Source organism: Pongo abelii, chromosome 9 (genome assembly GCF_028885655.2).
Source record: "Pongo abelii isolate AG06213 chromosome 9, NHGRI_mPonAbe1-v2.0_pri, whole genome shotgun sequence".
In the NCBI taxonomy this organism is placed as follows: Eukaryota; Metazoa; Chordata; class Mammalia; order Primates; family Hominidae; genus Pongo; species Pongo abelii.
In genome coordinates this window covers 106,475,858-106,488,673 of record NC_071994.2, presented here as the reverse complement: position 1 = coordinate 106,488,673, position 12,816 = coordinate 106,475,858, and the positions used below count along the sequence as shown (strand labels likewise).

General features: G+C 36.7%; 1 protein-coding gene across 5 annotated transcripts in view; it reads right to left on the bottom strand.

Annotated features, from left to right (window-relative positions):
- The window catches only part of DYNC2H1 (dynein cytoplasmic 2 heavy chain 1), a 360,273-nt gene that overhangs the window by 15,710 nt on the left and 331,747 nt on the right, over window positions 1–12,816 (bottom strand). For all 5 annotated transcript variants that reach the window (XM_054523746.2, XM_054523748.2, XM_054523747.2 and 2 more), the window contains 2 exon segments: window positions 7,561–7,670; window positions 6,500–6,581 (listed from right to left, as the gene is read on the bottom strand). In XM_054523746.2, coding sequence (XP_054379721.1) covers window positions 6,500–6,581; window positions 7,561–7,670 — 192 coding nt within the window.

The following is a 12,816-nucleotide window of genomic DNA, read 5'->3' as shown; positions in this document are numbered from 1 at the left end:
CACCTGTGCTCAAGCGATCCATTTGCCTCAGCCTCCCAAAGTGCTGGGATTACAGGCATGAGACACCGCTCCAGGCCTGCAACAGCTTTATTCAGTCTCCTTTTATTGGGGAGATGGAGAGCGTAACCTCAGAACTGGATTCGACAAGCAACAAGCCTGGTTATAGTCCTATGTAACATTTAGCACTACTAATCCCTTTTACTCTAAAAAAAAGCCATGCTTCATTGCTTCCTAATTCTGGACTTTTATTTTCTGTCCTGTTTCTGACACAGTGTAACACTTATCTTGTATTTCAAGCCAGCTAAGGTTTGTGATTTCCTTTTTTAATATTTTACCAATCACTAGTATACATTTAGATGAGAGTGGATGAATCACAATCTCCCTGGGCCATCTTCAGCAGTTCTCAGTTGTTTACAATATATTGAAAGAAAAATAAGGTTTGTACTATATGTGTTAGGTCCATTTAATTGTAAATATAATTTTTGAGAAAGAATCACCATAAATTATTATACTGATCTGCATGATGGTTTCATAGGTTTATTCACTTACTGAAAATTCATAAAGCTGTACTCTGAAGATTTGTACATTTTTGTGTATGACGCTACACTTCACTATTAAGGTTTACCCCCCTCCTCAAAAAAGAAAAAAGAAAGATATACAGGTCAACATTAAGAGGCGTCACATATATGCCAAAGACCAGAGACAACTGCACATGAAAAATAATAATAAATGCAATTTACTGAAACATTAGATATACAAGAAGCTCACAATGATACTTAAAGAGAAAATGTCACTGGACACTGCTGGAAACTATCAACAGCATCTTTTGAATATTCCCAGTTTAAATGAAAAAATTAGGTCTATGTAGTTACCTGGATACTATGAAACACATTTTTTGTTGAAAATAAAGAATACCTAACTAACTGAAGCCTCTTTGCAGAATAATTTTAGCTAATAAATGTGGAAGGAATAACAGAATTAGAAAAATCAGTATGCAACCCTAGTTATCCAAGCAATGATCATCAGTGGTTAAAACTATTAGATGAAATACTGATGAAAAACTTTATATGAGGAACGAGGCTGTCACTGCCTGTACACATGAATCAATGTTAGAATCACTAAAAACAAGGAAACAATACGTGTGTGCCTCATCATACAATGTAAAATGAAGGACGCAGTGCCACTTACGAAGTATTTTTGTTGCCCCTCCACACAAAAAAAAATCAATGTAATTAGATCTCTGGAATTAATTTATATTTATAATGAATGAGAGACAGAGGAACAAAAGTTTACTAACATAAGGAAGCAAGCAGATGAATACAGAATGTACATCATTCTATAGGAGAAATGACCCCACTCCTGTAACAAACAGTGGTAATAAATGAAAGGTGGAACCTGATTTAGATATAAAAAGACTTAAGGCACATCAAATGCAATGTTAGCATCTCATTTCATTATTTTGACCCTGATTCAAACAAACCATTGGAAAGAGTTCTTTTGGAGACTGGTCAATATTGTTTTGGACTGAATATTAAATGATTCCAAGGAATTTTAATTTTGGTATTTGTGATAATACATTATACTTAAGAAAAAATATATTTTTAAAGAAACACATTCAGAACCATAGAGGGGTAAAATAAAATGATGTCTGAAATGTGTTTTAGCAAGAAAAAAGAGAAAAAGGGGGAGTGTTTCTAAATCTTAAAACCTTGGAATATGCAGACTCATTTTACTACTCTCTCTTCTGTATTTGTTTAAAATGTTTAATAATAGAAAGTATTAAACATTATCAAAAAAAAAAAAACCTTGAAGACCAAAGGATGTTTACATTTATGCAGAGCTACAATATAGTACTTGTATGTGCTCAGCAGCCATATGTGGTTACTGTATGTACTATACCACATATGGCTACTGAGCACTTGAAGTGTTGCTAGGGCAATCCTCTCTCAGCCTTGGAGGAAGATGTAACATGCAGGTGGAACAGGAGCTTGATTTATGTATTTTGCAATATCAAGTTTTCAAGTACTATTTAACACATAATAGATCAATAATGGCAGGAATTTTAGAGGGCCATGTTCAGGAACTGAAAATCAATACATAAACATGTTCTCTCAAGTAGGTCTAGAGGGTTTAAGATATTGATTGGTTTGGAAAACTACAGCCTCACTGTTTAATTCAGTCTATGGTGATAGAGATTAAAAAAAACTAATAAAATTATAGTGACAGTAAAATTCAAGTATAATTCAAATCCGAAGTTCTCCTACTGAAACAATCTCCTCTGCTGAAAAACATAATTAAAAGGAGCCTAAATGGACAAATGAACTTACTAATTTTGCCAAGTGCTAACAGTGAAAGCCTTACAAAGACTTCTTCCCTGATAACATTATTGGAAACTGCAGGTGAGACAGTTAGAAAATGTGCTTTTATAGCTCACATGAATGGACCAGAGAGAGGGAAAATTCTGTTGAATTATCTTAAATCTCATATGTAGAGATGGCTTTTAAAACTAAAGTTCTAAGTATATGTGGAAATACATTACTAACAAAAATGACAATTATTTTCTAGTCATTATACCATGCTTATTTATGTTACTAAATATTTACAAGTGAATATTTTAATTTTTAACAATAAAATATCTTTTAATGAATCCCAAATGAAAACTAAAAGAATTTTGCTTACTGGATATAGAGAACTTTATATGAAAACATACTTGGTTTTCTAACTAAGAAACAAATATTTCCTACCTATATAAATCTTAATCATGTATGTAATCTGAATATATATAAAAATATACATTCATTGTATATAAATATATATTCATTATATATATACAGATTATACATATATATTCAGAGATCCTCATAATAAACATGTCAATGAAGTTATTATTGAAATCTACTCATAACTGTGACAGCCAAGGCTCAGACTGCCCCATTAATTGCTTTAAAATGTCACATGGCTCTTTTTTAGATACTAATATTATAATTTTATTTTACTGTCAGCGCAGCCCACCCCCCACCCGCCCACTGCCCCAATGTACAAAACAATTATATAAGCTTGGGATTTTCTGGTTGTGCATGACTTTATTCCCATTTTGAAAGAACGGGCAACATACTTTGGGAAATATGAACACATTTTGACACAATAAAACTGGTTTCCCTTGCTTACTATACTCCTAAATTAAATAATGATGCCATAATTACATGCATGGTTCACAGCTGCCAGAGACTAAATATACATGTTTTGTGTTCCCTCCCTCTCCTGACAACTGGATAGCAGTGTATGACCCACCAGTAATAGCCAAGGTACTTCTCATGAGCTAGGGGCTAAGGTTAAAATCTGGGTGTGGTGGTGTGTGCCTGTAATCCCAGCTACTCAAGAAGCTGAGGCAGGAGGATTGCTTGAGCCCAATAGTTCAGATTCACCCTGGGCCACATAGCAAAACCCCATCTCAACAAAACAAAATGACAAAATTAAATCAAAGAAATGAAAGAAAACTTTTCTAACTCCTTCAGCTTTAAGTGAGAATTTTATGGCAGTCTATAGAGCCAAAAGGGAAAGATCAAGCTTGGTGGTAATGATCAAATTTCTGGCACACTATACCATTGTAGCCAATGCTAGGAACACCTACTACAGTGCCTCTCGTATTATAGGCCCTCAACCATTCAGAAAGGGTTTGATCGAATGCTTATTATATAAAGGCTATTGTTACTACTCTCACGGGACTTACATTCTACTAGAATAAGACAACAAATATAAATAAATGATATAGTATGTTAGAAAATAGCAGTAATATGAAAACAAATTTTTTGAGCAGGAAGCGAACTATATGAATGGAATTTCTAAAAAGTGAGTTACATAAAGTTAACTGCATTAAAGAACTATAGCCAGGCCATATGCAATGGCTCACGCCTGTAATCTCATCACTTTGGGAGGCCCAGGAAAGTGGATCGCTTGAGCCCAGAAGTTTGAGACCAGCTTAGTTTTTAAGTGGAAAAAAATGTTAAGAGGGCAATTCTATGTAAAGAAATGGGAAAGAGGAATGGCAAGGAATGATAGTGTAAGAGGGGCTAGTGATATGGAAGAAGGTTGGGGTTGCTGGGGAAAAAGTTTCCATCACAGACTTTTAAATTATTTTTGTTAATGTTTGAATGATTACCTGTTATTGTAAAAATAATGGATTTTAACAGGAAAAAGAGCTAGGAAAAATTTGTACTACAAAAGAAATAGATCATCATAAGTGGCTTTTTTTTTTTAAACTGTTAACTAATGTACTCACAAATTATAAACTCCCTGAGGACAAGAATTTTTATATACTAATTTTTTATATACTATACTTTATACAGGTTGAGTATCCCTTATCTGAAATGCTCGAGAACAAAGTGTTTTTGATTCTGAGTTTTTTTTGAATTTTGGAATACAGTCATGCATCACTTAATGATGGGAATACATTCTGAGAAATGCATCATTAGGTGACTTCATCACTGTGTGAACATGAGAGTGTACTTACACAAACCTAGATGGTATAGCCTACTATATACCTAGGCTAGATGGTATAGCCTATTGCTCCTAGGAAACAAATCTGTACAGCATGTAATTGTGCTGAATACTGTAGGCAACTGGAACACATGGTAAGTGTATCTATGCATAGAAAATATACAGTAAAGAGAGTATAAAAGATAAAATCCTATACCTGTTGAGGGCACTTACCATGAATGGAGTTTGAAAGAATGCAAGTTGCTCTCGGTGAGTCAGTGAATAAGTGGTGAATGATGTGAAGGCCTAGGACACTACTATATATTACTGTAGACTTTATCAACACTGTATACTTAGGCTTCACTAATTTGTTAAAAATAATTTTCTTCAATAATTAACCTTAGCTTACTGTAACTTTTTACTTTATACTTTTAATTTTTTACACATCTTATGTTTATGTTTTGAGCTGTTATTTATAAAAGTCAAAAAGTTAAAAAAAATTAAAAGTATAAAGTAAAAAGTGTTTTGAGCAGGAAACTAGAACTATATGAATGGAATTTCTGAAAAGCTAGTTGCATAAAGTTAACTGCATTAAAGAACTATAGTCAGGCCAAGTGCAATAGCTCATGCCTGTAATCCTAGCGCTCTGGGAGGCCAAGGCAGAAGGATCACTTGAACCCAAGCGTTTTAAACATAAATACTTTTTACATTATACTTTTGATTTTTTACACATCTGTACAGTGTGTTTATGTTTTAAGCTAAGTGTTATTTACAAGAGTCAAAAAGTATAAAACTTTTTATATCATTATTTTTTAAGTTTTTTCTTTTTAAAATTTATTTTAATTTTTACTATTTAAACTTTTTTGTTAAAAATGAAGACACAAATGCACACATTAGCCTAGGCCTACCACAGGGTCAGGATCATTATTATCAGTCTTCCACCTTCACATTTTACACCACTGGAAGGTCTTTAGGGGCAGTAACAGGCATGAAGCTGTCATCTCCTATGGTTACAACGCCTTCTTCTGGAATACCTCCTGAAGGACCTGCCTGAGGCTGTCTTACAGTTAACTTTTTGAAGAATATAATTAGAAGGAGTACACGCTAAAATAATGATAAAAGGTATTATATAGTAAATACATAAAGCATGAACAGTTATCAAGTATTATGTGCTATACATAATTATACGTGATTTACTTTTATATAACTGGCAGCTATATTTGTTTACACTAGCATCACTGCAAACACAGGAGTAGTGTGCGCACCAAAATGTTACAATGAACAAAAGACGTCACCAGGCAATATGAATTTTTCAGCTTCATTATAATTTTATGGAACCACTGTAGTATGCGCAACCTGTCATTGACAAACATCGTCATGCAGTGCACGACTATTTGCACATACACAAATGAACTATCCTGGGGATGGGACCCAAGTCTAAACACCAAATTCACTTATGTTTCATATACATTTTATACATATACCCCAAAGGTAATTTTACATAATATTTTAAAGAATTTCGTGCATGAAACAATGTCTGCGCACACTGAACCATCAGAAAGCAAAGGTGTCACTATCTTGGCCACCCATGTGGACCAAAATACGACAATATGTGGTATCATATTGGCAATCAAAAAGGTTCAGATTTGGGGGTGTTTTGGATTTTTGGATTAGGGATGTTTGGATGTTCAACCTGTATGTAGTTTATTGTACAGTAAATATTAGGTTCAATTTTAGAACAGGTAAGGTAAAAGAACTGCATGGTTTGTAAAAATTTCTGCTGAAAGTTACACTTTCAAATATTGTATCCCTAAGATTCTTATGTTTGCATAAGAAGAGTCTGTATTTTCTATTACAAGTTGTTTCATGCCAAATCTTATTTTGATTTTTCACATAGATAATACAATCTAACTCTACTGATCTTACACTATAAAGATAGGTCACTTTGAGATCAAAATTTCAGAATCTCTTATATCAGTTGGTGATAAGGCTGAGATTCCAAGATCTAAAATTAGTCTAGTACCTTAATTTGTAGCTTTGCTTCTTGCAGTCGACCTTTCCATGAGGCTACAAATTTAAGGCTATCCACAGAACGACCCACTGCCCTGTAAAGGTAAAGCATCAAAGTCACAAATCAATAATCCTTAGGAATTAAAATATGAAGAGTAACTGAAGATATAGTCCTATTTATTTAAAATTAAAATATTTACCATGTGTAAATAGTAATACCATTAAACTATGCATAACATGTTAGAGTTCACACTAAATTTTCAAAGTTAACAACTGCCAGTCTCTTCTTTGATGCTATAAGTTCCTTAAGGATAAGGCCTTTCTTTTTTTCATTTTTAAATCCTGTTTTGACCATTACCCTCAAATGCAGGCACACGATGGGTGTTCAATAAATGTTTATTAGCCGAACTGAAATTTGATGTTTATAATATCCTGAAGCAATACAAATTGAAATACCCCTGAGAGTTACTAAACAACTAAATTTTGTTGAGGATATTTTTAGTAATGTCCCTTTTATTACATTCCAACTTATTAAAAATTATATATGATATGATAATCTGAGTGTGGTGAGAAAAGGAGCTTGATCTTAATCATCAAGTCCTGTTCTCCACCAAGGAGCCTAGTCAGCACTGTCCAGCAGAATTTTCTGCAAAGATAAAAATATTTTCATGCAGTCCAAAATGGTAGCCACAAGCCATGCGGATATTGAGCACTTTAAATGTGGTTAGAGTTACTGAAAAACTGAATTTTAAATCTGATTTTTACTTTTAATTCATTTACATAGGTCCCTGTGACTTCTGGCTACCATAGTGGACAGCACAGGTTTAGATAAATGATCAAAATTATAAAAGTTACATTTTATCTTTTTAAATTTGAATAAAACATATCATCATTAAAAGCAATGCTTTTTTAAGCTAAAGGTTAACTGTATGACTTAGAGTATAAGAAAATAACATAACTGTGTTTCAATAATAAATTTATTTCTTGACAATCAAGGGCAGTGTAATAGGAAGTCAATAAAGCAAAATTAATTACTCTCAGGGACAAATAGGTAAAGTATTTCATTTTAATTACCTTGCAGTTTCCTGGCGAAGAGCATTAAGAAATGTGTCTGGATGGAAAAGTTCTGATAGGTCGAGCGTTTCAGAGAGAAGAGCCTGTTTTTCAGCTTTATCTACCCAGTTCTAGAGGGGGGGAAATATGAACATATAAATACACATACACTTAAAAGATAAGTCAATTAAAGACTTAAGTCATTTTCAATAAGAAAGTAATTCAGTTTCCAAATGCTCTGAAATGGTATCTAGAAAATATATATATATATAACATTTCCATTTTACATTGTAAAGTCTGGCATTGCAATTTAGCATAATATCCATCCATCTTAAATAATTGATTCCTTGCACAACTGTTTGTTGGTAAAAATCTGCTCAAAATAAAAAGTCCAAAAGGTGAAAATTAACCTAATGTACAGCATCCCATTTTGGGCCAGCACTTCTAGTGTGCTGACGAAATACTGAGCATCCAGGCCTAACTAAAAAGTTCTCTTGGCAATGCAAACTGAATAAGGGTTCCAGTTCCAGATTTGATGAATTTGCCATCTTACAACAGTGGAGGGCAATGTCCAAGAAGAAATAATTTTGTGTTAAAAGGTGTTTTTAAATAATCAACTCATACTCCATTTGGAGAAATACATAACAATATAAAGTATATTTCGTAAGCATTTTTTAAAAATTGTCATTTGGAACAAATAACAAAAACAACAGAAAGTCTATGTAACACTTACTATATGCTTTCCATGTATTAACCAAGTTTACACTTACCATGACCCTCCAAGTTATTATTAGTATCCCCACTTTACAAATGAGGAAGTGGAGGCCCAGTGAGGTTAAGGGTCTTGCCCAAGGTCAAATAAGTTGCTGGAACCAGGAAGTAAACTCAGGTAGTTTTAAGTGACTTGTTTCTCTGTAATATTTCCTGCATGTGATATCCTTTAAGAGACAGACTGATTCAGAAATCATCAATCAGTAAGCTATTAGTTCAGCTGGTGCACAGAGATGGTACTATAGTAATGTCAGCGATTAAAAACGTACAGAATCCCAGATGGCCAAATAGGAACAGCTCCCGTCTACAGCTCCCAGCGTGAGCGACGCAGAAGATGGGTGATTTCTGCATTTCCATCTGAGGTACCGGGTTCATCTCACTAGGGAGTGCCGGACAGTGGGTGCAGCGGACCATCCGCCAGGAGAAGCAGGGCGAGGCATTGCCTCACTCGAGAAGCGCAAAGGGTCAGGGAGTTCCCTTTCCTGGTCAAGGAAAGTGGTGACAGACGGCACTTGGAAAATCGGGCCACTCCCACCCAAACACTGCGCTTTTCCGACGGGCTTAGGAAATGGCGCACCAGGAGATTATATCCCGCACCTGGCTCGGAGGGTCCTACGCCCACAGAGTCTCGCTGATTGCTAGCACAGCAGTCTGAGATCAAACTGCAAGGCAGCAGTGAGGCTGGGGGAGGGGTGCCCACCATTTCCCAGGCTTGCTTAAGTAAACAAAGCAGCCCGGAAGCTTGAACTGGGTGGAGCCCACCACAGCTCAAGGAGGCCTGCCTGCCTCTGTAGGCTCCACCTCTGGGGGCAGGGCACAGACAAACAAAAAGACAGCAGTAAACTCTGCAGACTTAAATGTCCCTGTCTGACAGCTTTGAGGAGAGCAGTGGTTCTCCCAGCATGCAGCTGGAGATCTGAGAACGGGCAGACTGCCTCCTCAAGTGGGTCCCTGACCCCTGACCCCCGAGCAGCCTAACTGGGAGGCACCCCACAGTAGGGGCAGACTGACACCTCACACGGCCGGGTACTCCTCTGAGACAAAACTTCCAGAGGAACGATCAGACAGCAGCATTTGCAGATCACGAAAATCTGCGGTTCTGCAGACACTGCTGCTGATACCCAGGCAAACAGGGTCTGGAGTGGACCTCTAGCAAACTCCTACAGACCTGCAGCTGAGGGTCCCGTCTGTTAGAAGGAAAACTAACAAACAGAAAGGACATCCACACCAAAAACCCATCTGTACAACACCATCATCAAAGACCAAAAGTAGATAAAACCACAAAGATGGGGAAAAAACAGAGCAGAAAAACTGGAAACTCTAAAAAGCAGAGCGCCTCTCCTCCTCCAAAGGAACACAGTTCCTCACCAGCAATGGAACAAAGCTGGACGGAGAATGACTTTGACGAGTTGAGAGAAGAAGGCTTCAGACGATCAAACTACTCTGAGCTACAGGAGGAAATTCAAACCAAAGGCAAAGAAGTTGAAAACTTTGAAAAAACTTTAGATGAATGTATAACTAGAATAACCAATACAGAGAAGTGCTTAAAGGAGCTGATGGAGCTGACAGCCAAGGCTCGAGAACTATGTGAAGAATGCAGAAGCCTCAGGAGCCGATGCGACCAACTGGAAGAAAGAGTATCAGTGATGGAAGATGAAATGAATGAAATGAAGCGAGAAGGGAAGTTTAGAGAAAAAAGAATAAAAAGAAACGAACAAAGCCTCCAAGAAATATGGGACTATGTGAAAAGACCAAATCTGCATCTGATTGGTGTACCTGAAAGTGAGGGGGAGAATGGAACCAAGTTGGAAAACACTGTGCAGGATATTATCCAGGAGAACTTCCCCAATCTAGCAAGGCAGGCCAACATTCAGATTCAAGAAATACAGAGAACACCACAAAGATACTCCTCGAGAAGAGCAACTCCAAGACACATAATTGTCAGATTCACCAAAGTTGCAATGAAGGAAAAAATGTTAAGGGCAGCCAGAGAGAAAGGTTGGGTTACCCACAAAGGGAAGCCCATCAGACTAACAGCGGATCTCTCGGCAGAAACTCTACAAGCCAGAAGAGAGTGGGGGCCAATATTCAACATTCTTAAAGAAAAGAATTTTCAACCCAGAATTTCATATCCTGCCAAACTAAGCTTCATAAGTGAAGGAGAAATAAAATACTTTACAGACAAGCAAATGCTGAGAGATTTTGTCACCACCAGGCCTGCCCTAAAAGAGCTCCTGAAGGAAGCACTAAACATGGAAAGGCACAACCGGTACCAGCCACTGCAAAATCATGGCAAAATGTAAAGACCATTGAGACTGGGAAGAAACTGCATCAACTAACGAGCAAAATAACCAGCTAACATCATAATGACAGGATCAAATTCACACATAACAATATTAACTTTAAATGTAAATGGACTAAATGCTCCAATTAAAAGACACAGACTGGCAAATTGGATAAAGACTCAAGACCCATCAGTGTGCTGTATTCAGGAAACCCATCTCACGTGCAGAGACACACATAGGCTCAAAATAAAAGGATGGAGGAAGATCTACCAAGCAAATGGAAAACAAAAAAAGGCAGGGGTTGCAATCCTAGTCTCTGATAAAATAGACTTTAAACCAACAAAGATCAAAAGAGACAAAGAAGGCCATTACATATGGTAAAGGGATCAATTCACCAAGAAGAGCTAACTATCCTAAATATATATGCACCCAATACAGGAGCGCCCAGATTCACAAAGCAACTCCTGAGAGACCTACAAAGAGACTTAGACTCCCATACAACAATAATGGGAGACTTTAACACCCCACTGTCAATATTAGACAGACCAATGAGACAGAAAGTTAACAAGAATATTCAGGAATTGAACTCAGCTCTGCACCAAGTGGACCTAATAGACATCTACAGAACTCTCCACCCCAAATCAACAGAATATACATTTTTTTCAGCAACACACCACACCTATTCCAAAATTGACCACATAGTTGGAAGTAAAGGTCTCCTCAGCAAATGTAAAAGAACAGAAATTATAACAAACTGTCTCTCAGACCACAGTGCAATCAAACTAGAACTCAGGATTAAGAAACTCCCTCAAAACCACTCAACTACATGGAAACTGAACAACCTGCTCCTGAATGACTACTGGGTACGTAACGAAATAAAGGCAGAAATAAATATGTTCTTTGAAACCAACGAGAACAAAGACACAACGTACCAGACTCTCTAGGACACATTCAAAGCAGTGTGTAGAGGGAAATTTATAGCACTAAATGCCCACAAGAGAAAGCAGGAAAGATCCAAAATTGACACCCTAACATCACAATTAAAAGAACTAGAAAAGCAAGAGCAAACACATTCAAAAGCTAGCAGAAGGCAAGAAATAACTAAAATCAGAGCAGAACTGAAGGAAATAGAGCCAAACAACCCTTCAAAAAATTAATGAATCCAGGAGCTGGTTTTTTGAAAGGATCAACAAAATTGATAGACCGCTAGCAAGACAAAGAAAGAGAGAAGAATCAAATAGATGCAATAAAAAATGATAAAGGGGATATCACCACCGATCCCACAGAAATACAAACTACCATCAGAGAATACTACAAACACCTCTCTATGCAAATAAACTAGAAAATCTAGAAGAAATGGATAAATTCCTCGACACATACACTCTCCCAAGACTAAACCAGGAAGAAGTTGAATCTCTGAATAGACCAATAACAGGAGCTGAAATTGTGACAATAATCAATAGCTTACCAACCAAAAAGAGTCCAGGACCAGATGGATTCACAGCCGAATTCTACCAGAGGTACAAGGAGGAGCTGGTACCATTCCTTCTGAAACTATTCCAATCAATAGAAAAACAAGGAATCCTCCCTAACTCATTTTATGAGGCCAGCATCATCCTGATACCAAAGCCTGGCAGAGACACAACCAAAAAAGAGAATTTTAGACCAATATCCTTGATGAACATTGATGCAAAAATCCTCAATAAAATACTGGCAAACCGAATCCAGCAGCACATCAAAAAGCTTATCCACCATGATCAAGTGGGCTTCATCCCTGGGATGCAAGGCTGGTTCAATATACGCAAATCAATAAATGTAATCCAGCATATAAACACAACCAAAGACAAAAACCACATGATTATCTCAATAGATGCAGAAAAGGCCTTTGACAAAATCAACAACCCTTCATACTAAAAACTCTCAATAAATTAGGTATTGATGGGACATATCTCAAAATAATAAGAGCTATCTATGACAAACCCACAGCCAATATCATACTGAATGGGCAAAAACTGGAAGCATTCCCTTTGAAAACTGGCACAAGACAGGGATGCCCTCTCTCACCACTCCTATTCAACATAGTGTTGGAAGTTCTGGCCAGGGCAATTAGGCAGGAGAAGGAAATAATGGGTATTCAATTAGGAAAAGAGGAAGTCAAATTGTCCCTGTTTGCAGATGACATGATTGTATATCTAGAAAACCCCATTGTCTCAGCCCAAAA